The 26,944-nt window shown below is 45.5% G+C and overlaps 1 protein-coding gene across 1 annotated transcript in view; it reads right to left on the reverse strand.

Moving 5' to 3' along the window:
- Positions 1-26,295, reverse strand: part of rgs7b (regulator of G protein signaling 7b) — a gene marked incomplete at its 5' end in the record, with an annotated part of 89,850 nt that extends 63,555 nt beyond the window's left edge. Inside the window, 1 exon segment of the mRNA XM_084330737.1 lies at positions 26,224-26,295. Coding sequence (XP_084186863.1) covers positions 26,224-26,295 — 72 coding nt within the window.
- Between the last annotated feature and the right edge of the window lie 649 nt (positions 26,296-26,944).

Raw genomic sequence — 26,944 nt, forward strand, 5'->3', positions numbered from 1 at the left:
CCTTTGGCGTACTCGTAGCGTACTCATGGTGTACTCGTAGCGTACTCGTGGTGTACTCGTAGCGTGCTCGTGGTGTACTCGTAGCGTACTCATGGTGTACTCATAGCGTACTCATGGTGTACTCGTAGCGTGCTTGTGGTGTACTCGTAGCTTACTCGTGGTGTGCTCGTAGCATGCTCGTGGTGTACTTGTAGCGTGCTCGTGGTGTACTCGTAGCGTACTCATGGTGTACTCGTAGCATGCTCGTGGTGTACTTGTAGCGTGCTCGTGGTGTACTTGTAGCTTACTCGTGGTGTACTCGTAGCGTGCTCGTGGTGTACTCGTAGCGTGCTCGTGGTGTACTCGTAGCGTACTCGTGGTGTACTCATAGCGTGCTCGTGGTGTACTTGTAGCGTGCTTGTGGTGTACTTGTAGCTTACTCGTGGTGTACTCGTAGCATGCTCATGGTGTACTCGTAGCTTACTCGTGGTGTACTCGTAGCGTGCTCGTGGTGTACTCGTAGCGTGCTCGTGGTGTACTCGTAGCATGCTTGTGGTGCACTCGTAGCGTGCTTGTGGTGCACTCGTAGCGTACTCATGGTGTACTCGTAGCGTGCTTGTGGTACCACTCGTAGCGTACTCATGGTGTACTCGTAGCGTGCTCGTGGTGTACTCGTAGCTTACTCGTGGTGTACTTGTAGCGTGCTCATGGTGTACTCGTAGCGTGCTCGTGGTGTACTCGTAGCGTGCACGTGGTGTACTTGTAGCGTGCTCGTGGTGTACTCGTAGCATACTCATGGTGTACTCGTAGCGTGCTCGTGGTGTACTCGTAGCTTACTCGTGGTGTACTTGTAGCGTGCTCATGGTGTACTCGTAGCGTGCTCGTGGTGTACTTGTAGCATGCTTGTGGTGTACTCGTAGCATGCTTGTGGTGTACTCGTAGCGTGCTCGTGGTGTACTAGTAGCGTGCTCGTGGTGTACTTGTAGCGTGCTCGTGGTGTACTTGTAGCGTGCTCGTGGTGTACTCGTAGCATGCTTGTGGTGTACTCATAGCGTGCTTGTGGTGTACTCGTAGCGTCCTCGTGGTGTACTCGTAGCGTGCTCGTGGTGTACTCGTAGCGTGCTCGTGGTGTACTTGTAGCTTACTCGTGGTGTACTCATAGCGTGCTCGTGGTGTACTTGTAGCGTGCTTGTGGTGTACTTGTAGCTTACTCGTGGTGTACTCGTAGCATGCTCATGGTGTACTCGTAGCTTACTCGTGGTGTACTCGTAGCATGCTCGTGGTGTACTCGTAGCGTGCTCGTGGTGTACTCGTAGCATGCTTGTGGTGCACTCGTAGCGTGCTTGTGGTGCACTCGTAGCGTACTCATGGTGTACTCGTAGCGTGCTCGTGGTGTACTCGTAGCTTACTCGTGGTGTACTTGTAGCGTGCTCATGGTGTACTCGTAGCGTGCTCGTGGTGTACTCGTAGCGTGCACGTGGTGTACTTGTAGCGTGCTCGTGGTGTACTCGTAGCATACTCATGGTGTACTCGTAGCGTGCTCGTGGTGTACTCGTAGCTTACTCATGGTGTACTTGTAGCGTGCTCATGGTGTACTCGTAGCGTGCTCGTGGTGTACTTGTAGCATGCTTGTGGTGTACTCGTAGCATGCTTGTGGTGTACTCGTAGCGTGCTCGTGGTGTACTCGTAGCGTGCTCGTGGTGTACTTGTAGCGTGCTCGTGGTGTACTTGTAGCGTGCTCGTGGTGTACTCGTAGCATGCTTGTGGTGTACTCATAGCGTGCTTGTGGTGTACTCGTATCGTCCTCGTGGTGTACTCGTAGCGTGCTCGTGGTGTACTCGTAGCATGCTCGTGGTGTACTTGTAGCGTCCTCGTGGTGTACTCGTAGCGTGCTCGTGGTGTACTCGTAGCATGCTCGTGGTGTACTTGTAGCGTACTCGTGGTGTACTCGTAGCGTACTCGTGGCGTACTCGTAGCGTGCTTGTGGTGTACTCGTAGCGTGCTCATGGCGTACTTGTAGCTTACTCGTGGTGTACTCGTAGCATGCTCATGGTGTACTCGTAGCGTGCCTTTGGCGTACTCGTAGCGTGCCTTTGGCGTACTCGTAGCGTACTCATGGTGTACTCGTAGCGTGCTTGTGGTGTACTCGTAGCGTACTCATGGTGTACTCGTAGCGTGCTCGTGGTGTACTCGTAGCGCGCTCGTGGTGTACTTGTAGCGTGCTCGTGGTGTACTCGTAGCATGCTCGTGGTGTACTCGTAGCATGCTCATGGTGTACTCGTAGCATGCTCGTGGTGTACTCGTAGCGTGCTCATGGTGTACTCGTAGCGTGCTCGTGGTGTACTCGTAGCTTACTCGTGGTGTACTTGTAGCGTGCTCATGGTGTACTCGTAGCGTGCTCGTGGTGTACTCGTAGCGTGCACGTGGTGTACTTGTAGCGTGCTCGTGGTGTACTCGTAGCATACTCATGGTGTACTCGTAGCGTGCTCGTGGTGTACTCGTAGCTTACTCATGGTGTACTTGTAGCGTGCTCATGGTGTACTCGTAGCGTGCTCGTGGTGTACTTGTAGCATGCTTGTGGTGTACTCGTAGCATGCTTGTGGTGTACTCGTAGCGTGCTCGTGGTGTACTCGTAGCGTGCTCGTGGTGTACTTGTAGCGTGCTCGTGGTGTACTTGTAGCATGCTCGTGGTGTACTCGTAGCATGCTTGTGGTGTACTCATAGCGTGCTTGTGGTGTACTCGTATCGTCCTCGTGGTGTACTCGTAGCGCGCTCGTGGTGTACTTGTAGCGTGCTCGTGGTGTACTCGTAGCATGCTCGTGGTGTACTCGTAGCATGCTCATGGTGTACTCGTAGCATGCTCGTGGTGTACTCGTAGCGTGCTCATGGTGTACTCGTAGCATGCTCGTGGTGTACTCGTAGCGTGCTCGTGGTGTACTTGTAGCGTGCTCATGGTGTACTCGTAGCGTGCTTGTGGCGTACTCGTAGCGTGCTCATGGTGTACTTGTAACGTGCTCATGGTGTACTCGTAGCATACTCATGGTGTACTCGTAGCGTGCTCGTGGTGTACTCGTAGCGTGCTCGTGGTGTACTTGTAGCGTGCTCGTGGTGTACTCGTAGCGTGCCTTTGGCGTACTTGTAGCGTGCTCATGGTGTACTCGTAGCGTGCTCGTGGTGTACTCGTAGCTTACTCATGGTGTACTCGTAGCGTGCTTGTGGTGTACTCGTAGCGTACTCATGGTGTACTTGTAGCTTACTCGTGGTGTACTTGTAGCGTGCTCGTGGTGTACTCGTAGCGTGCTTGTGGTGTACTCGTAGCTTACTCATGGTGTACTTGTAGCGTGCTCATGGCGTACTCGTAGCGTGCTCGTGGTGTACTTGTAGCGTACTCGTGGTGTACTCGTAGCGTGCTCGTGGTGTACTCGTAGCGTACTCGTGGTGTACTCGTGGTGTACTCGTAGCGTGCTCGTGGTGTACTCGTAGCGTGCTCGTGGTGTACTCGTAGCGTACTCGTGGTGTACTCGTGGTGTACTCGTAGTGTACTCGTGGTGTACTCGTAGCGTGCTCGTGGTGTACTCGTAGCGTGCTCGTGGTGTACTCGTAGCGTGCTCGTGGTGTACTCGTAGCGTGCTTGTGGTGTACTCGTAGCATGCTCGTGGTGTACTCGTAGCTTACTCGTGGTGTACTCATAGCTTACTCGTGGTGTACTCGTAGCTTACTCGTGGTGTACTCGTAGCATGCTCGTGGTGTACTCGTAGCGTGCTCGTGGTGTACTCGTAGCGTGCTCGTGGCAGGTGTACTCGTAGCGTGCTCGTGGTGTACTCGTAGCGTGCTCGTGGTGTACTCGTACCGTGCTCGTGGTGTACTCGTAGCGTGCTCGTGGCAGGTGTACTCGTAGCGTGCTCGTGGTGTACTCGTAGCGTGCTCGTGGTGACAAACACACCCCTATACATCTCCTATACATCCATCCTCTCCCACCTGGATGAGAGCAACACCCATGTGAGTACACCGTTCATCGACCTTCGCTCAGGATTCAACACCATCAACCTTGGTGGACCTTGTGGAAACGAAGGACCTCAATATTAAGCCCTCTGTCTGCAACTGGATACTTGACTTCCCAACCAACAGACCCCAGGATGTTAGGATAGACAATCTCACCTCCTCCACTTTCACCTGAGCCCTCTCCTCAACTCCCTCTTCGAGAGTAAGAAGGCTGTAAGTGTGCATTCTCACTAATTCCTGCAACTGTTTCTCAACCCAGTAACATCCCCAACCCCCTGTCTCTCATGGTGCCCCTCTCACTGCTATATTGCTTGTTGTATGTATATGTATATTGTAATAACATATATTGTATATCGGAATTTTTCTTATCCTGAATTCTTTTTCAGCCCCCCCCCCCCCCCCCCCCCCCCCCTCCCCCCTTCAAGAAGGGGTTGTCTCTTGCCAGGCCCACATTGTAAATAATAATTTGTTCTTAATTGATTTGCCTGGTTAAATAAAAGGTAAAATAAAAATATATAAAAGTGCTAGTGAATTTACTATATGGTGGTCAGGTGGTTACTATATATTTGGCTAAATTGGCGCCTTAATTTTGGAGTTTGTATTTCTCTCTGAGACATGATGTTGTTGCATTCAAGCATGTCCGGGGACTGGCGGGAAGGAGGGGCTGAGCGGATGCACGCTGTGTTTATGCGCGTTGGGGATAAATGGTGGGATATATTAGGATGTATTGTGTGTGTGTGGGGGTGTGTGGGTGGGTGTGTGCGTGTGCAGGTGTGTGCATGTGCAGGTGTGTGTGTGTGTGTGTGTGTGTGTGCGTGCGTGCGTGCGTGTGTGTGTGTGTGTGTGCGTGTGTGTGTGTGTGTGTGTGTGCGTGCGTGTGTGTGTGTGTGTGTCTGTGTGTGAAGATGCTGTGAGTAATTTGTCTCTACTGGGCATTTTCTTTAGTTGAGATGTTTTAACACTTTAATCGGCGATGACGTGTTTAGACGTCATTCCTAGCCATGCTCATTCTGCCGAAGACGCCGTAACTCGTCTTTGATATCAATAATTCAAAGATCTGTGATCGAAATCATATTTCTCCTCCGGAGCCATGAGATGTACTGGTGAGCTCCACTCAACTGTCTAACGGTTCGAGAGCGCCATCTGGTGGCCGATCGGCAGAGGGAGGGGCGCGCCAAACAGGAAGTGCTCATCCATATGTCGTCCGGGCACTCGCGATCGGTAGCCGGACTCCATCTCAACACACTGGATGATCAATCGCTCGCCCTAACTCAATAAACAACGTTATTTGGACGTATATAGTATTATACAACCTGGAAATGGTTCATCAGGATCAACATCCCATAATCGAAAACGGTCTACTCCACGCTGATCGTCCAACGGCGCGAGGAACATACGGTAAGATCCAGCGTTATTTTCTAACGTATTCCATATAAACTGCTCTGATGACCATATGACCCACACTAGACGAATGGTATAACGTTGCCCACAGAATTATAAACGCCCCCCTCGCCCATCCGGTCAATATCAGATGATACGTAGTAACTTCTAGAACCACGTCCAGTTGACATTTTTTATCTCGCGCCGATTGCTATCAAACTGTATTTCATCATCAATATAATGCATTTGGAGCTATAAATCAAGTTCTGGAGAAAGCTGCAGAAAACGATAAAAACATACTTATACTTTAGACCATATTTTAGTATGAATATGTGAATGAAAAAGTATAACGTTGCTACACCCTGAACAATGGATATAGGACATTGAATGGGCCATAATAATGGCAATCTAGCAATAGAATTTAAAAAGTTATAGCCCTGCAAAGAAGGGGAACTTCTCCATAGACAAATAGAGCTGGCTAGGGATGGTAAATTATGAATTTAACCCATGGCGATCAAAGTGTTAATAAAGAATATCAAAAGCATCTCATCACAACTCTCTCTCTCATCACAACTCTCTCTCATCACAACACTCTCTCATCACAACACTCTCTCTCTCATCACAACACTCTCTCATCACAACACTCTCTCATCACAACACTCTCTCTCTCATCACAACACTCTCTCATCACAACACTCTCTCATCACAACACTCTCTCTCTCATCACAACACTCTCTCATCACAACACTCTCTCATCACAACACTCTCTCTCTCATCACAACACTCTCTCTCTCATCACAACACTCTCTCTCATCACAACACTCTCTCATCACAACACTCTCTCATCACAACACTCTCTCATCACAACTAGAGATGTTCCGATACCATTTTTTCCTTCCCGATCCGATTCCGATACCTAAGCTTTGGGTACGCTTTTTTTTTTTACAGCTACAGATACTGTTTTATATATACAGTTTTTTTTAGTAATAACTAGAAAGTAATGGTATTTATTCAACAACAGGTGATTGTATAGATTAGTATTAGTATCATTAACTATGCTCAATGAGTTCACCCACGGAAAGGTTGTTGGGACATTGTTTCCGCACGGACGTTATACGCTGTTGCACTTGCTATCCAGTCTGCAGAGGCTCTGGCTAGTAGTAACGTGTATGTTGTGATTTTCGATGCAAAATAAATATTCAACATTCTCTTTTGAGACTCCGCCTCAGACTCTTATCCTTTGGCACTAAAAGCTAAACATTGTCACCGGTATGGCTGTCCGCAACATGTCATTAATTGCGTGCGAGAGGTCGATCAGCGACGACACTTTAGGTTAGCCACGTTAGCGTGAGCTAACGTTAGATGGAAAGACAATGTAACGTTACTGCCAGTAACTTACTGGTGAAAAAGTGATTTACCTTGGAATACTCATTTGCCACCTTGCTGTACTTTGCTTGCAGGTCTGGATTATGAATAGCCCCAACTTTAGCCAAGGTAACGTTAAAGATAAAACTAGCTTTTCAGCTAGCGCTTCAGCTAATGCTAATAACACCAGCAAGCCCCGCTCTGCCGGGACGATGGCATCTGCTGTTAAAATGACAAATGGCATTGACACTTTAATTCACGGTCGATTAAAAACATGTTTGTTTTATAATGCTCGCTGTCAGCAGACCGCACGTGTTGTTGATAAATGACATCATATGGGATCGGAGGCTAGACATTCGGCGTACTCGCCGATACCAGCATTTTAGGCTGTATCGGAGGCATTTCCGATACTGGTATCTAGTGATGCACGATATATCAGTATATATATGGCCAATATGGCAGTTTTTTTCACATCGGTATCGGTCCGATATCAAGATAGGGCCGATATGTATTTTTATTTAAAGGGGAACTATTTTACTATTTCTTTCACTATTTGGGCACTTTTACACAATTCCTGTGAGTCTATGGAACACCTCTGTAATATATATATTTTTTGTATTCATTGTTTTGTATTTCTAATCAAGTCCTCAAAAACTGCATTTTTCTACCTCAAGATCTCGAGCTGTTTTGAGCCTGGGCTCCTAAACCACTGCGCCACGGCCCCGCCGCCTGAACATTAACATGCAGCGGTGTCTTTCTGACATCACATATCGCGCACATTTTCAAATGACTCAGTTCAGTGAGGGTGAATATTGTGAGAGGAGAATTGGAAGAATGCGCCAATATGAGAATTTTGAGACATAGATCATATTAATATAAGTTCACATAGCTAGGAAACAATGCTAAACACTCAAAAATGCCATTTATAAGATAGTTCCCCTTTAAACATTTTTTTTTACATGTTTTGGCCTTAAATAGTTTCAAAATATCAGTCATTTCTGGAAATAAGTTACAAAGTAGTTTTGGAAAATAGCTCTTTATTTGATTATCATAAAAAAGTGTTTTCTATACAGAGATATCGACATCGGTAAATATCGATATCGGCCAGAACAGCAATATTAATATTGGTTCTATATCATACTAGCTTCCGCTCAGCGTCATCTGCACTAACCTCACTTTGTGCATATGCACTGAATAAAAATCCACAATGTACCTTTACATACCAACATTCGTCTGGCCACACCCCCATCCGCTACCTTCATAAGCAGGTGTGTGGCCACACACTCGCCTCCTTCTTCACTTTCACCACAAGGAAGTGCCTGTTATATACATCACTTGACAAGGTTGTTTTAAGCTGAAGAAAGTTGAGTTACGTATTTACATTTTTTCTGGCTTTTTTCTTTCTCTCATAAACTCATAATGTTTACCTCGGAGGGTTGCGCTAGCAACATTACCCTTCACCAGCGGTTCTCCATTGCCTCCTCTGTCATGCGTCTTGGAGCGGGGTTGAGGCCACTTTCGTGGTCGGCAGCCGCGCCCGGTAGGTGTCCGATAGGTAGTTTGCCTCTCCAAGGAGCTGGTGCACCGGCGCCGTCTCCTGTGCGATGGCCTGGTTCCGGCTCTGGTTCCTTTGCCGCCGGAGAGTCGTCCGCTGTTGGGCGGCCGGCTCCTCTGGTGGCGGATGATTTGAGACGCAAACTTTTTGCGTCGGCTTGCTCCCGTCGTAAGATGGTGGCTTGTAGACGCGAACGGCCTGGTTTTGGTGAGTTGCTGGAGCCGGATGAGGATGCGTCTGATTCTCCATGGCCGATGGAAACAGAGGACTACATGGTAGAAGCAGACGGGTTCTTATTTGACGCCCCGGTGGAGACATGTCCGCCGCCCGTCCAGGTAACACTGGAGGGGGGTGATAGGTCTCCTTGGGGTCCCTCGTACGCGGATGTTGGGTTAGAACCTCCGACTCGGCGGCGGGATGCCCTGCTATCAGCCACATCAGAATGTGGCTCTGTAACCAGTAGTCTGCTGCATGTGAGGGACGCGAGCTCGGTGGGGGAAAGTATGCAGGGGGAACTGCGTGCTTTGTTCCCCGAGCTCATGGCGGCAGCGGCAGTCGCAAACGGCGTGCCGCTGCCGCAGCCACTGCCTGTTCCTGATGATCTCATAGGTCATCTATGGCAACGCCGTCCTGTGAGAGAGATGGGCGTTGTCTGTCCATTTTTCCCCTCGATGGAGGCCTACGTCCATCAGGGACAGGTGGTCTCCCACATCATGGGCCTCACCCCCGCCTACGTGCGAGTCACGAGGGTGGTGGGTTTGGTAGACGGTATGAAGGAGGGGGTGCCTCGGCTTGATAGGCCGATGGCAGCTCTCCTTTGTCCTGAGGTGGTGTGGGAGCCGTTACGGAAGCCAGTTCCCCAAGGGAAATCGGCGAGGCGGTTGGCTTACTGGAGTGACCAGTCATTTATCTCCGCGACTCAATCTCTGGCTGCCACTTCTAACATCGCGCAGCTGGCGAGATTCATGTCCGGGATACTGACGGGCGGTACGGAGCTGACCGATTTGCAACATGATCAGCTCGCCCAGTCGGCAGGAGCCATCCTGCATCTGATCCAGCTGCAGGCCGTCGCCGCTCGGAAAGTACGCGCCCTGGCCACTCTAGCTCAGCGCCACCTTTGGCTGGAGCAGGCGCGTGTGCCGGAAAGGAAGAAGACTCCACTTCTGACGGCACCCCTCTCCGATGCTGGGCTCTTGGGGTCGGCGTTGCAGCTGATGACCTCAACCTGCAGGGAGATGCAGGAGGAGCGTTCCGTGCTCCAGCCTCATTTCCCCCCGCCCGATGTTGCCGGTGGAGTCAGACGGAAGGCTCGTCGTTGGGGTTCCGCCGCCGTAGCCGCCGCTGCTACCACCGCCACTGCTGGACCTTCAGCAAAGAAGGCCAGGAGGAGAGAGGGCGCCTCCGCCACTGCAGCCGGCCCATCCACACTCGGAGGTGACGGTAGGGATCGTCGTGACCAGCCTCCTATCCTTTACCGTCCCTCCGGGGCTCCCCGGGGTGGCAAGTCCCGAGCCGCTCGTGGCAGGCGTCGCTAAAAGTGACTTTTTTCCCTCTGTGGTCCCCCCTGTTCCCTTCCCGGCCCAACATATGATTTTGTTAAAGAAAAAAAAGTCTGCTCACCCTGTGCGTTGAGTTGCTCGAGTTTCTCTTCGCACGGTCGGATCCGTCTCCCTCCCGTCCTCTAATAGGGGGGGTATCCTCCATTAGGGAGGGTCGGGGGGGCTCGGTCCTCCCCGGTTCTGATGGTTGTGGGGGGCCTCAGTGGGGTACATTTGTCGAGCTTCAAGCTCCCGCTCAGCTCCTGTAGTGCAGATGACGCTGAGCGGAAGCTAGTATGATATAGAACGTAAGGTTATGAATATAACCAAGTTCTATGAATACTAGTGATGCTCAGCGTCTGGACGCCACTGCAGCCTTTGATCTCGCCTTGTGGTGAAAGATTGGGAAGGAGGCGAGTGTGTGGCCACACACCTGCTTATGAAGGTAGCGGATGGGGGTGTGGCCAGACGAATGTTGGTATGTAAAGGTACATTGTGGATTTTTATTCAGTGCATATGCACAAAGTGAGGTTAGTGCAGATGACGCTGAGCGTCACTAGTATTCATAGAACTTGGTTATATTCATAACCTTACGTTATTGGTATCGGCCACAATTTTCACATCGGTGCATCACTACTGGTATCGGTATCGGAACAACTCTAATCATAACACTCTCTCATCACAACTCTCTCTCATCACAACACTCTCTCTCTCTCATCACAACACTCTCTCATCACAACTCTCTCATCACAACACTCTCTCTCTCATCACAACACTCTCTCTCTCATCACAACACTCTCTCTCTCATCACAACACTCTCTCATCACAACACTCTCTCTCTCATCACAACACTCTCTCATCACAACACTCTCTCATCACAACACTCTCTCTCTCATCACAACACTCTCTCATCACAACACTCTCTCATCACAACTCTCTCTCATCACAACTCTCTCTCATCACAACTCTCACTCATCACAACTCTCTCTCTCATCACAACACTCTCTCATCACAACACTCTCTCTCATCACAACACTCTCTCTCTCATCACAACTCTCACTCATCACAACACTCTCTCATCACAACACTCTCTCATCACAACACTCTCTCATCACAACACTCTCTCTCATCACAACACTCTCTCTCTCATCACAACACTCTCTCTCTCATCACAACACTCTCTCTCTCATCACAACACTCTCTCTCTCATCACAACACTCTCTTATCACAACACTCTCTCTCTCTCATCACAACACTCTCTCATCACAACACTCTCTCTCATCACAACACTCTCTCTCTCTCACCACACCACTCTCTCTCTCATCACAACACTCTCTCTCTCATCACAACACTCTCTCATCACAACTCTCTCTCTCATCACAACACTCTCTCTCTCATCACAACACTCTCTCTCTCATCACAACACTCTCTCATCACAACTCTCTCATCACAACACTCTCTCTCTCATCACAACACTCTCTCTCTCATCACAACACTCTCTCTCTCATCACAACACTCTCTCATCACAACACTCTCTCTCTCATCACAACACTCTCTCTCTCATCACAACACTCTCTCATCACAACTCTCTCTCTCATCACAACACTCTCTCTCTCATCACAACACTCTCTCATCACAACACTCTCATCACAACACTCTCTCATCACAACACTCTCTCATCACAACACTCTCTCTCTCATCACAACACTCTCTCATCACAACTCTCTCTCTCATCACAACACTCTCTCTCATCACAACACTCTCTCTCTCATCACAACACTCTCTCATCACAACACTCTCATCACAACACTCTCTCATCACAACACTCTCTCATCACAACACTCTCTCTCATCACAACACTCTCTCATCACAACACTCTCTCTCATCACAACACTATCATCAGAACACTCTCTCTCATCACAACACACCGAAGTAGGTCACATGAACTGTGAGTGGAGCATCTATTTATATCTCCAGGGTACTGTGGCGTGTATGTATGTGTGTGCACGTGTGTTTTATGCCTGATGATTAATGCAAGTCCTGTCAACCTGGTGTGTGTGTGAGAGAGAGAGAGAGAGAGAGAGAGAGAGAGAGAGAGAGAGAGAGAGAGAGAGAGAGAGAGAGAGAGAGAGAGAGAGAGAGAGAGAGAGAGAGAGAGAGAGAGAGAGAGAGAGAGAGAGAGGGAGAGAGAGAGGAGTGGGGGAGAGACAGAAATTTGTAGATAGAGACAGAAAAGAGACAGAAGAGAGAGATGAGAGCAAGAGAGGAGAGAGAGAAGGGGAGCAAGAGAGGACAGAAAGAGAAGGGGGGAAGAAAGAGAGGGAGAGACAGAAGAGAGAGAGAAGGAGACAGAGAAAGAGAGGGAGAGACAGAAGAGAGATAGAAAGGGAAAGACAGAAGAGAGAAAGGGAGAGAGAAAGAGAGGGAGAGACAGAAGAGAGATAGAAGGGGAGAAAGAAGAGAGAGAGAAGGGGAGAGAGAAAGAGAGGGAGATACAGAAGAGAAAGAGAAGGAGAGACAGAAGAGAAAGAGAAGGGGAGACAGAAGAGAGAGAGAAGGGGAGAGAGAAAGAGAGGGAGACAGAAGAGAGAGAGAAGGGGAGAGAGCCCATACCAAAATTAACTATAGTAAATATTATAGTATTCCTGTCTTTTCTTCATAAACACTATAGAGATTTTAGATTTACCACAGACATAATGTAGTGATTTATAGTGTGTATGTAGTCTGTCTGTCTGTCTGTCTGTCTGTCTGTCTGTCTGTCTGTCTGTCTGTCTGTCTGTCTGTCTGTCTGTCTGTCTGTCTGTCTGTCTGTCTGTCTGTCTGTCTGTCTGTCTGTCTGTCTGTCTGTCTGTATGTCTGACTACCTGTCTGTCTGTCTGACAGTAAAATGTGGGATGTTGACAATACAAATGTCTGGCCTGAACTCTATATATTGGGAGAATGTGTGTGTGCATGTGTGTGTGTGTGTGTGTGTGTGTGTGTGTGTGTGTGTGTGTGTGTGTGTGTGTGTGTGTGTGTGTGTGTGTGTGTGTGTGTGTGTGTGTGTGTGTGTGTGTGTGTGTGTGTGTGTGTGTGTGTGTGTGTGTGTGTGTGTGTGTGTGTCTGGCAGACAGTGAGCATCTCCATTGTCTATAGAACCTGAGCCAAACCTGGCTGGGACTGTTGTATCATCATGCTTTAGCTTGTGTGTTTGATTTATAGTGTGTATGTACTCTGTCTGTCTGTCTGTCTGTCTGTCTGTCTGTCTGTCTGTCTGTCTGTCTGTCTGTCTGTCTGTCTGTCTGTCTGTCTGTCTGTCTGTCTGTCTGTCTGTCTGTCTGTCTGACTACCTGTCTGTCTGTCTGTCTGTCTGTCTGTCTGTCTGTCTGTCTGTCTGTCTGTCTGTCTGTCTGTCTGTCTGTCTGTCTGTCTGTCTGTCTGTCTGTCTGTCTGATGTCTGACTAATTACCTGTCTGTCCGTCTGTCTGTCTGTCTGTCTCTATGTCTGACTAACTACCTGTATGTCTGTCTGACAGTAAAATGTGGGATGTTGACAATACAAATGTCTGGCCTGAACTCCACACATTGGGAGAATGTGTGTGTGCATGCATGCATGTGTGTGTGTGTGTGTGTGGTGTGTGTGTGTGTGTGTGTGTGTGTGTGTGTGTGTGTGTGTGTGTGTGTGTGTGTGTGTGTGTGTGTGTGTGTGTGTGTGTGTGTTGTGTGTGTGTGTGTGTGTGAGAGAGTATGATTGTGAGTATGTGTGTGTGTGTGAATTTTAATCCATGATAATCAGCAAAGAGCCACAGAGAGAGGAAGAGCGAGAGCGAGTTCCAAAATTTAAGCAGGGAGAGTGAGTGAGATTAGAGTGAGTGTGTGTGTCTGTGTGCATCAGAGTGAGAGCGAGAGAGAGGGGGGGGAGAGAGAGACAGAGAGACAGAGAGAGAGAGAGAGAGAGAGAGAGAGAGAGAGAGAGAGAGAGAGAGAGAGAGAGAGAGAGAGAGAGAGAGAGAGACAGACACAGAGAGAGAGAGACAGACACAGAGAGAGAGAGACAGAGAGAGATGTGTGTGTGTGTGTGTGTGTGTGTGTGTGTGTGTGTGTGTGTGTGTGTGTGTGTGTGTGTGTGTGTGTGTGTGTGTGTGTGTGTGTGTGTGTGCAAGGCACGAAATTAGAGCCCACCACCCGCCATTAAGTGTATTCTTCAACATAATACCTACATCTACTTGAAATTTAGATGAAACAGGGTCAAAGGACACAGGTGGGGAGGTCAGAGTGGAGGAAGGAGTGGTAGTGGATGTTGACATGGAGGAGGAGGAGAACAAGCTGAAGGTCGTTCGGCAGAAAAGAATGTCAATAGTTTGACAAGCTCTCAAGCTAAGAAAGCGGATGTGAAAAAAGTAAACAGTAGTACACAGAGTACACAGGAGGGTACAGGGTCGGATGAAAGCTCTGGAGATGAGTCTGATGATTGGGGGAGTGATGCATCTTCAGATTAAAAAGCTAAATCTTCCTATGGAATGGCTGAAATGAAAATGTTTTTACAGACAACAAAAAACAGGAAGGGTGTAGAAGTAGGAAAGTTCTTTCCAGATAGGGAGCTGTTCATTGTGTCAGCCAGGAAAAATATGAAGTGTAAAGGAGATGGACGTTTTTCTGACGAAGATATACAGGTTGAGGAAAATTGTACAGAAGGTTAAGCTGGACCTCAACAAAGAAGATGATGGGAAGGACTCAGTATAGTTTTGTTGTTTTGGTTACATTGTTCACATGGGTGGTTTACTCTTTATTTCTAATGAGCAGTAGTTTTAGAGTGGCCACTTTAAATCTGAATGGGGCAAGGGACATGGGGAAAAGAGCTCTTTGCTCCCTGACCTCACTGACTTTCCTACCTCAGGTCCCAGTTTTAGGTATGTCTATCTATCATCTCAGTGAGGCGCTGTCAGGCATCGCCCAGGAAGCAGAATATGACTTTTTACAACATGACAGGACTGGTGAGCTGTCACTTAGTTCTGAACATTTCAAGGTGTCTCGCCACCAGGGCCAGGAGGCTGAAACATCTTTGATCATCAAGAATACTCATATACAGATATGGAGCTCTGTGAAGACTGGGCTTATGGAGAGTTTTCAGCTTCTGGAGGGCAGCAGAGACGCGTGATAACACAAACAAGCCGCATTTCTCGGAGACGCTCTCTGATTGGCCGACGCCTGTTTCTACACTGGTTAAGCTTAGGCACTCTTCGAAGTAGGTTAAGGTTAGAGTTTGTCTTAGAGCGTGACGGCAAGTTCTTTCGACGGTTAAGCTTAGGCACTCTTTCGAAGTTGGTTAAGGTTAGAGTTTGTCTTAGAGCATGGCGATAGAACGCCAGGCAGTTTGCAGGCTGTTTGACGAGGAAATGGGCAAAGACACAGCTCGTCACGGATTGGCCAAACGCGTCAGTGGCCAATCAGAGAGCGTCAGTCAGTGCCAATCAGAGAGCGTCTCCGAGAAATGCGGCTTGTTTGTGTAATCACGCAGCAGAGACAAGAGCGGAGCGTATCTGTTCATGTCCGACGGGAAGGCCACGCCCTACTCCTCCAGCAAACCTCTCATCAGAGTCACCAGGGGGGATGTTTTCTCTGACATCACTTCCTGTTACCAGCACCTCTACCATGTTCAAGGTTTAGAAGGTATGTCTGTGGAGCTCACTAACCTAGTAGACATCAGAGGAGAGTTCAACAAGGAGCTGGCCATGAGGATCAGCTCGGACATCAGCAACAGAGACACGTTCTACACCGACCTCAACGGCTTCCAGATCCAGCCTCGGAGGACGATGGCCAAGCTGCCATTGCAGGCTAACTTCTACCCTATGACCAGCATGGGTTACATCCAGGACTCGAGCTCACGACTCAGCCTGCTCTCTGGGCAGTCCCTGGGGGCTGCCAGTCTCCACACCGGGGAGCTGGAGGTGATATTGGATCGGCGTCTGAACCAGGATGACAACAGAGGCCTCGGACAGGGAGTCACTGATAACAAACTGACTGCTAGCTCATTCAGACTGCTGGTGGAGAAAAGAGGAGAGAGAGAAGAGGAGGAGAAAGCCGGTCCAGTCAGCTACCCGTCCCTGTTGAGCCATATTACCTCCCTCTATTTAAATCACCCTCTCCTGCCCATGGCTGTCAGTCCAGAGAGCTTCTCAGTCCCCCTGCTCTCCTTTCAGCCCCTGGCATCCTCTCTGCCCTGTGCTATACTAGGAGCATACAAGACAAGGCTAAAGGAGGAGGGCCAGAACCTTGGATCACTTAGAAAGCTTTTCACATGGGAAAATTCACATGGCAATACAATTCAAATTCAACATCGTTGTCCCCTACGTGAGCACCAACCATTTATACCAACCTTAGGAATATGGTTATGTGGTTGGAGTTTGCAGTTTTAAAATTGCATGTTTTTTTTGTTTGTTTTGTTGAGATGTAAAGTATTTATTTGATCGTATTGTTACATCACTTGTAGTATTAGTGTGTAAATAAAGTTTTTTTATGAAATCATCTCCCTCTCTCTCTATCTCTCTATCTCTATTGGTCTCTCTCTCTCTCTCTCTCTCTCTCTCTCTGTGTAATGAAGAGAGTCCACTGTCTGGGACCTGTTACAGTAAGCTGACACTCGCTCTGCCTCACACCTTTGAATGATTTATTTATGTCCACGTAAACACAAGTCTGTCGAGGACATAAACACTAATTATAATGCAATCAGATATTGAGAGACAGAACTAACTTTAGTTACAAAAGTGCCTGATTGGCCACACATTGTTGCATAAAAACAGGATAACAACACAGGATGATAATAACAGTAGCAGGTGAAAAGGTTACAGACAATAAACCACTTCATGGATATAAAAGGCAGCGTCTCCTCCATACTGAGCAGCTACCAATGTTGTTACACGAAAGAAGAAGAAGGGCTACTTTTAATCTGATTGGGCGGGTAAAAATGGCTTTGGGCGGCTTGTGATCATTTGGGCTACTTTTTGTGCCATGTGGGCGTAGGGCTGGGCGATTAATTGATTTTATCGATTAATTCGAATTAATGATTTAGGACGATTTTTTTAAATTAAAATCTATTTTATTTATTTTTTCTACTTTTTTCTCCCATTTTCTATTTTTCACCCATCCCAATTTCGTATCGTCCAATTCTACCCTCCCCTGTCTCGAACGCTGTTAGGCCATGCCTCCCACAAGCCGGCTGCAATGTGGACGAAGCCTTGCATCACGTGTCCCCTCCGGTACTCGAGGAGGCAGCCGTCGCATCTTTTCACCTGCACAGCGCGGTCTCTCAGCGGCGGGGGTCTGCATGGGAGGGACACGCCGCCCCCGCCGCTTCCTGATTCTGCTGCGCAGGCGCACCAACCGACCTGTAGGAGTCGCTGTCCACAACGCCCGATCCCCACCCATCAGCTTTCCCACCCCTAACACTGCCAATTGTGTTAGTATGAACGACCAGCCAAGCTGATAGCAATGCGGAGAGCTGGGATCGAACCCAGCGTCTCCTGCATTGGTGGCGAGCACCTCTATTTTCAAAAGAAAAGTTTTTTTTTATAGTCACCTTTTATTTTACAAAAAGTGATGTTTGGTTAAAGTTAGATTTTCAATTTATTAAATTCATTCTTGTTTGATGATCTAGAGGCACCTTTTATTTGTTTTAAGTGAAGATTGGTGAAAAAGCTAGTTATTGCACTATTAATCCCAATAGGGACATTCATCTTTGTTTGATCAAGAGTAACCTTTTATATATAGGATATATATATATACTTTTTATTTTTTTCCAAGTGAAGATTGGTGAAAGTTAGGTTTGCACTTCAATCCCAATAGGGAAATTCATCTTGGTTTGATACTTTTTTTGTGTCAAATAAAAAGCTTATTTGAATGATTTCCTTGGCATTTCTAGTTTAAAAAAATTTATTAAAATCGTAAATCGGATGTGGTGTGAAAAAATCTGAGATTTAATTTTTAGGCCATATCGCCCAGCCCTACAGTATGTTTCCTGGCTCCCACGGTGAAAAGTTACATTTAATTTTTTCACAACCCTAACTCCCCAATGAAGCCCCCCTCGTCTCCAGTTAGAATGAATAATATGATTGACAGGTATTCCCTACAATAACAAACAAGGGAGAAGGCGCAGGGAGGGAGGGACCAGATTGGCTGCGTGTTTCAGCATTGATTTGACTGTCATACGGAATTCACTATAGAGTTCAATGGAATTGGTAAATTTCAGATTGTATATTATTCTGGGCCCACTATATGAATAGATTCTGTACACAGAGCGATCCAGATCATAACCTCTGACAAAATCAATGTAAAAGTCAATCACAGCTACTGTAGCGATGGGTTTATTGTTTATTGTTATTAAAAAGGATCCCCATTAGCTGATGCCAATTCACAGTAGCGTGTTTATAAAGCACCTTGGAAGATCTAAAAATGGATCTTCACACAGTACAGTATGTGTGCAGCAGCATCTGTTCAAGCCACAGCCTTAGGGACAGTGTTGCGGCTTAAGGTCAAATATTGTTTTATTTATGTATATTATGAGCCAAATAACTAAATGTACTGCATTATACTGATCATTTGCTTGATTATTATGAATAATAATAATACAAAATAAACATTATAATAATATGTATTATTATTATTAGTAGTAGTATTATTATTGTCTATTTCTTTATTTTAAGAAACCATAAAACCAATGTCTTGTTTTGACATGATAATTCTACATTGTAATATGTTTTATTATGTAATATATAGAATTTTCTTACATTCATGCCAATAAAGCACTTTTGAATTGAATTGAATTGAATTGAATTGAATTGAATTGAGAGAGACAGGGGAGAGAGAATGAGAAAGAAAAATTGAGACAGAGAGAAAGAGAGAAAGAATCATAGAAACAGTCACCCCTTTCTAATAAATGTATTCAAAACAGAGTCACCCCTTTCTAATAAATGTATTCAAAACCCCAGAATTACGCCATAAATACCTCTATCCTAACAAACCACTACCACACACACACACACACACACACACACACACACACACACACACACACACACACACACACACACACACACACACACGCACGCACGCACACACACACACACACAAACACACGCAAACCTAAACACACACACACACACACAATTTGAATATTCCTAATTATGTTACCCTTCAAAGCAAACCCGTGAACAAAGATAATGTCAAATTAGTATCAAATTCCTGTAAAAAAAGAAATTTTAAAATAAAAAAAAATTGTTCAAAAAGAAAATTAGTATCAAATCAGGTTGTATTTGACCTCAGCAAACAAAACTAAACAAAACAATACAGTACAAGACAAGACAAGTCAAGACAAGACAAGACAATAAAATACAATACAATACAATACAATACAATACAATACAATACAATACAATACAATTCAATATAATACAATATAAAACAATATAGTACAAGACAATACAATATAAAACATGAGACGAGATGCCAGTTAACAACAGAACATCAGTTGGTACTATTTGAAAACATTAGAGTAGAGCAGGGGTGGCCATGCGGCTCTTTGCCCGTCAATGTGCGGCTCTTCCATCCATAAAAAAAAATTTTAATTAAAAAAATTATAATATATATATTATTATTTTTACTTTTGTTTTTTTTTTACTTTTTTGTCACTCATTCCATAAGGACATAGAATAAACATTTACAATTTTTTTTTAAATTGGCCATTTGCATGTTCTTGGGATCTGAATCTAGGGATATGGATCAGTGTCAGAAATAGTGTGTCTGTTACTAGGCTTGAGTAAATTGTAATGAACCAAAGGAGAATATCAATTCTATTTAATTTTTTTTTATCTTTGACTGTGAATAACACCATGCTAAAATTGACCAGACCTGAAAAATCTAAGCAAATGAATAAAGGGAAGATTATTAAACAGAAGGTTTTGTAGATACAGTACTGAATTCTGCCATCTTTTTTATAATGTAAATTTCTCCACCATTTTTCATCGTATTGCAACACCGTTTTTTGCAAGACGTTCACAGAAAGGTAGAGAAACTAACTGCGTTCTGTTTTATGGCAATAACGTTCAGGTTTGTGGGAGATAATCCCAAAAAAGAAGAGAAATAAAAAAGTAAATCCAGAAGTCAGATGATTGACAGGGGCTGGTGTGAGCTGGGTAGGGTCGTTTTTCGAAATTCGAAAGCCCTGAGTCTCTTCCTTCAAAAGACTACACTCACTTTTGGCTGTGCCGGTTTCCGGTTTCCGGTTTCCGACTCAATGCCCTGAGATTTTCTTAATCTTATATTTCACTAATAACAGTTAAAATCATTGGTAAACAAACATAATGCTGAAAATATACACTTTTACTGTATATCTCGGGTTTAAGAGGTTAACCCTGTGAGGCCCAAATTAAAAAGACATTAGCAACTTCAGAGGCCAGAGGGTGGGACATATAAACATATTTACTATCAAATAGCATTGTGAGGCTGAACAACAGGACCAATTGACTATAGGCCTACATGTGCTTAACATTTTTTAAATAAACATTATTTTTTTTTATTTTTATTTTTTTATTTCTCTTTCTCCAATTTTCTGTTTTTCTCCCCATCCCAATTTAGTCGCCGTGCCAATTCCCCCCCTCCCCTACCTGGCTGCTGTATGCATGTTCTCCTACGAGTCGGTACAAGGGCGTCCCGAAGCCGACCGCACGCTTCCTCCGATACGTGTGGCGACTGCCAGTGACGTCTTTTCACTTGGCAGCGAGGACTCTCATTGGTGAAGTGTAACGCGTGGGAGGGCACGCTATCTCCACCAAGTCCTGCCCCCGCTGAGCAAGCGCCGAGACCTGACCTGAAGCTGTCCACAACGCCAGATTCCCACCCACCAGCTTCCCACCCCCTAATACTGCCAATTGTATTAGTATAAACGACCAGCCAAGCTAGTAGCAACGCAGAGAGCTGGGCTCGAACCCAGCATCTCCTGCGTTGGTGTCGAGCGCAATCTCCGCTACGCCACCTGACCGCCCTATAAACATTCTTTTTTTAAATGGCTAAAAGTGATTTTGTAATTTTGCAACCGTGGGTCTCACAGGGTACTTTTAACCCTGTGAGGCCCAAATAAAAAAGACATTAGCAACTTCAGAGGCCAGAGGGTGAGACCTATAAACACATGAAGGGTGCCGTGACTGAAAAAAAAGGTTTAGAAACGCTGGTATATGGTGTGGCTCTTTGTGGTACCACAGTAATTTTTGTGGCTCTTAGTCTCTGACTGGTTGGCCACCCCTGAAGTAGAGGCTGATGTTCAGATGGTTGCTATGGGGCTGGTAGGTATCCTGATAGTTGCTAAGAAGCATTGATTTCTTTTTTTTTTACTATACAGTTGTCCAGGATACACATAATGTATTAAAAATACATACTGCATATTTTTAAGTAAAAATACAATTGAAAATAAAAAGATCAAAATGATGTCATTTGTAATGTGTACTGGAAAACTAAATACTGTCAAATACTGTTATACCATTAAACATTTATATAAATATTGTGATGTGATACTTTGACCATATCGCCTAGCCCTAATTAGCTCAGCATTCAACACCATCAACCCCTCCAAGCTCATCTCCAAACTTGGTGACCTTGTGGAAACCAAGGACCTCAACATTAACCCCTCTGTCTGCAACTGGATACTTGACTTCCCAACCAACAGACCCCAGTTTGTTAGGATAGACGATCTCACCTCCTCCACTCTCACCCTGAGCCCTCTCCTCTACTCCCTCTTCACCCATGACTGTACATGGCTCCAACACCATTATCAAGTTTGTAGACGACACAACAGTGGTGGGCCTCATCAAAAACAATGATGAGTCGGCCTACAGGGAGAAGGTCCAGCACCTGGCAGTGACAACAACCTGGCCCTCAAGACCAAGAAAACAAAGGAGCTCATCGTGGACTTCAGAAAGACTATAGCTCGCCCCCATCCCCATCCCCATAAGATTTGCCTAGAGGCAAATCTTTCCTGTGACAAAATGGCATCCAATGTAATAAAAAAAGTCAACCAACGAACTAGATTCTTGTACCGGATCTCCTCTCTGGTAAACAAGAATACCCTGAGGACTCTGGCAGGAGCACTCATTCAAGGGTACTATGACTATGCGTGCACCTCATGGTACCAAAGCACCTCAAAGGCGCTTAAAACAAAATTACAAACATCACAAAACAACTTCAGATATTTCTCCTAAATATCAACATGATCTGGCAATCCGGGCGGCTGAGTGGCGCAGTGGGCAAGGCGCTCGCTACTAACGCAGGATATGCTGGTATCGAACCCAGCTCTCGGCGTTGCTACCGGCTTGGCCGGCCGTCATACTAACACAATTGGCAGTGTTAGAGGGTGGGAAAGCCGGTGGGTTGGGATTGGACGTTGTGGACAGCGACTCCTACAGGTCGGTTTGGTGACGCCGGTGCGGCGGAAACAGGAAGTATCGGGGGCAGCGTGAGCCTCCCACGCGTTACTCCTCGCCACTGAGAGTTTGAGCTGCTGCGGTGAAAAGATGCGACAGGCTGCCTCCTCGTGTACCGGAGGGGACACGTGATGCAAGGCTTCTATCCTCACTACAGCCGACCAGTGGGAGGCATAGTCTAGCAACGTTCAAGACAGGGGAGGGAAGAATTGAAGACACGAAATTGGGATGGGAGAAAAATAGAAAATGGGGAGAAAAAGTGGATAAAAAAAAAAAAACATTATCTGGCAATCCTCAGTCAATACTATCAAACTCCTCTCACGTCATCTGGTTTTTTCAAAGGGAGAATGGCTTAGAGTAGACTTAATAATTTTAGAATATTTCAGCTAATGCAGTTAAATGTTTATTATCATCAACTATCCAGTTCGTTTTTATAGTGTAACGTTTAGCTACTTAAACGTTAATTGAAGGTACAGTAGACTAGAGAGAGGGAGGGAGAGAGACGGATTCAGCCCCGCTGGGACTTATTTCAGGTTGCAAAATGCGACCAAATAGGCGCACTCTGGATCCCTGCTGTAACGTCTTCACACACAGACGTTTCATGAGCTGTTGATGGGCGTATACGTAGCTACCTTGGGCTACTTCTGATTGGTGAGCAATGAGAGCACAGCACTTCTGATTGGTAAGCATGACTGGCACGCAAGAAAAAAACCTTGAATCAGACTCGCTGCATAACGTATCCCAAATCGCAGGCTTTGTGATTTGCTAATCGCATCATTCGAAATCGCGATTTTGATTTAAAATCGATTAATCGTTCAGCCCTAGTTGAGTGTGTCTCCAGCTTCAAAATCCTGGGTGTCCACACCCGACCTACTTCCAGGACCTACTCTCCCCTCAACCTGCATCCAGGTCACTCAGGTCTGGCAGACAAAACCTCCTCACCATCCCAAGCACCAGGCAACCATGTGTGCTTTTTCCGCACTGGGGCTGCGCCTGTGGAATCAGCTGCCAGGATCCGTCAAGGCCTCAGACTCCCTTGCTGCCTTCAAGGCCAGCCTTAAAACCCATTTATTTTACTCTGCCTTCCACTAGGGCCTGTTTTTTTTATGATCTGCTCCTATGTTTTATGTTTTTTATTTTATTTTATTCATTTGAAATGTTTTTATGTTTTAAACCTTTTTTATTCTTATATTTTTATTTTATTCATCCTTCTGCTGTGAAGCACCTTGAGAGTTTAAAGTGTGCTATATAAATGAAATCTATTATTATTATTATTATTATTATTATTATTATTATTATTATTATTATTATTATTATTATTATTATTATTATTATTATTATTATTATTATTATTATTATTATTAACTGCATCACAGTCTGGTATGGCAACTGCACTGCCTCCGACCAGAAAGCACAGCAGTTCAAGTTCAAGTTTCTTTATTAGTTGTCATACAGAAGTACAGAATACTTTTATACAAAATGCTTCTTTCTGTTACGCTCCAGGGACTGTGCTAGACAGAAATAGATAAGTATAAAATAAGTATAGCAAGTATAAAATAGAAGTCAAGTACGTAGACAAAAGTGTTCAGTATATACATATATACAATGTACAATGCAGAGTAGAAGTAACTGAGTTACTATACAATATACTATACAGTACAAAGCAGAAATGGGATGAGGTACAATTTACAGTAAGGTGTAATGAGGTATGGGTTGTAGTGCAAATTCTTTACCAATAAATATAAAGTGTGTTTAGGTGTTCTAATCGTGGGTAAAGTGGGTGCTGCAGTGAGTTGTAATTTTTTTTTTTTTTTTTACTTTTTTCTTTTCATGTCAACGTTCACATGCACAATTGAGCCAAAAGTCACTCAATTAATGACAGATTTCATTGATAAATTGAGGGAAAACTTTGCAAGTCGATTTGATGAATTTGACATGCCCAGAGAATTGATGCATTTTGTGAGCAACCCATTTGCCAATGTAGCTGCTATTTCCACAAAAGGACAAGAGTTCCTTGCATCACTTCACATTGATGAAGGTCTCCTGCAACTTGAAATAATTGACATGCAAGCATCATCTGCTCTGAAGCAGGCACTTGAGAATGAATCCACCACAACATTTTGGATAAAGTGTATTCATGTCAACACATTCCCCAAAATAAAAACGCTGGCAATATCTGTGCTAACAATGTTTGGCTCAACATACACCTGTGAATCCAGTTTCTCTCACATGAATGCCATTAAAACAAGCAACCGTGCCTCCCTGACAAATGATCATTTGCATCACTGTTTGCGGGTAGCCCTCACTTCCTATGAACCCTCTTTCTCTGCCATTGCCCAGTCAAAGAAGTGCAATCTCTCTCATTAGATGTGTGTATGTAGGCTAGGCCTGTCTGCCCCCCACCCCCCCTGATGTTTGAGAGTTAAGAGTGGACAATAAGTGCTAATAAGATGCTGTGATTTGCTGTTGTTGCACAGACATGAAGCACTTTTTCATAAGCTCAGCTGCACTATAAATGTGTTTTTTTGTTCAAGTGTTGATGTTAGAATGTTCAGATGCACATCATGCTCTTGTTTGTTTTTTATTTTATTTTTATATTGAAATGTTGAAGAGGAGATGTTGCAGTTGTTGCACAGTCATAAATTAAGCACTTTTTGCAGGAGATGTTGCAGATGTGGCACATAAATGAAGCACTTTTTTTGAAAAGTATACTACTTTTGCAATATAGTTAAATAAAAGTTGTGAAAATGTGGTTGCGTGTTGTGTCAAGTGTACATATATTCATAGCACGGGGAGGCGCCGTGGCAGTCCGGCCCCTGGCCCCTTGGGTTTCTGACAATGTGGCCCCCTGAACAACTTAGTTGAATATCCCTGAGCTATGGTGTCCTCCGTGGACCTGTTGGGGCGATATGCAAATTGCAGGGGGTCCAGGTTGATGGGGAGGGAGGAACAGATGTAACCCTTCACTAGCTTCTCAAAGCACTTCATGGCTATGGAGGTGAGAGCTACATGGCGGTAGTCGTTGAGGCAAGCGGGCGTAGATTTTTTGGGTACAGGGATAATGGTGGACTTCTTCAGACAGGTGGTCCCAACATTTTGGGAAATTAGCTTATTTGCCATCTACCCTAGAGTTAGACAAGAAGATACATACCTTTTTCTTCTCTGTGCATGCAGTAGGAGTAGGAAGACGTTGGGAACTAGGCTAATGGAGGAACCTACTTCCAGTGACTGACGCTAAGCTAGGCTAGCGGTGCGCGTCTTCCTACTCCTACTGCATGCACAGAGAAGAAAAAAGTATGTATCTTAACACTCCAACATTTTGGGAACCCTGGAGTTAGACAAGAAGATACATAACTTTTTCTTCTCTGTGCATGCAGTAGGAGTAGGAAGACGTTGGGAACTAGGCTAATGGAGGAACCTACTTCCAGTGACTGACGCTAAGCTAGGCTAACGGTGCGCGTCTTCCTACTCCTACTGCATGCACAGAGAAGAAAAAAGGTATGTATCTTCTTGTCTAACTCCAGGGTAGATGGCAAATAAGCTAATTTCCCAAAATTTTGGAGTTTTCCTTTAAATGTCGATGCACAGAGGGAGAGTCAAACACGGGTCTCCCATGCCGTGGGCGACAACATAGACTGCTGCACTAAGAGGTGAATTCACTCCTGGGTACCGTATCTATGTGTCTATTAACCCTGTTATGGGGAAGTGAGTTTAACTCGCAGCCCGCTTGGCTTACTGCCACAGTCACTTCTCAACGCGTGTGTTTATTGTGACTGTGGATATTACTCACAGACCTCCGTTACACACGTGACACACACACACACAAACTAACGTTAAATTAAAAAAATTTACAGATGCAAATCGATATAAATATCGATAGATCGATAAGTGGTCTCAGCCTTACACCAGTGGTGACAGCCCCCCCCCCCCTGAAAACGAGAGAGAGAGGCGCTCTTACCTTTCTGTAGACGAGCTGATTAGGAGAATCATCCACAACCCCGTTGCCGCTGCTGCAGCTGGTCTGAGCCATGCTGGACGCACACACACACACACACACACACACACACACACACACACACACACACACACACACACACACACACACACACACACACACACAGTGTCACCTACAGTAAGAAATCACAACAATTAAATATAGATATCAATCAAATTAATGCCGACATTAAAAAAAAATCTTCAAATCTGCGCTTCTGAGCTTATTCCACTCCTTCATGGCTTTAACACATCCTATGCCACACTGTTTCCGGGGGACGGTTATGCGAGGCCACCCATTAAACGAATGGAGTCCGTCACCTTGTTTGTAGAGCTATAACTATATTCTATATTATAGCTATGGATACAATACTATAGTCATTTGACACTGAGTTTCTTCCGGTCAAGATGCAAAAAAGAAAAAGAAAATCCAACCATGCGTTCCCGTTTTATACCGTGGTGAATATGAGTGTTATTTTGGAATGATCCGGGCCAATTCCTGAGAGGCTGGTTATAAGCCTCAAAGTATATTATACTAAATCCATTGGCGTTTTGTCCCTACACACGCTACAATTAAAAAAATCAAATGGATAGGTATTATGTTCCATCATGAATGCATTTTTCGATGCTTTGATCGTCACCAACGGAATACGTTATGGGCTAGCGTTACATATATGCTCGGATCG

Source organism: Notolepis coatsorum, assembly GCF_963971535.1.
Source record: "Notolepis coatsorum genome assembly, chromosome: 15".
In the NCBI taxonomy this organism is placed as follows: Eukaryota; Metazoa; Chordata; class Actinopteri; order Aulopiformes; family Paralepididae; genus Notolepis; species Notolepis coatsorum.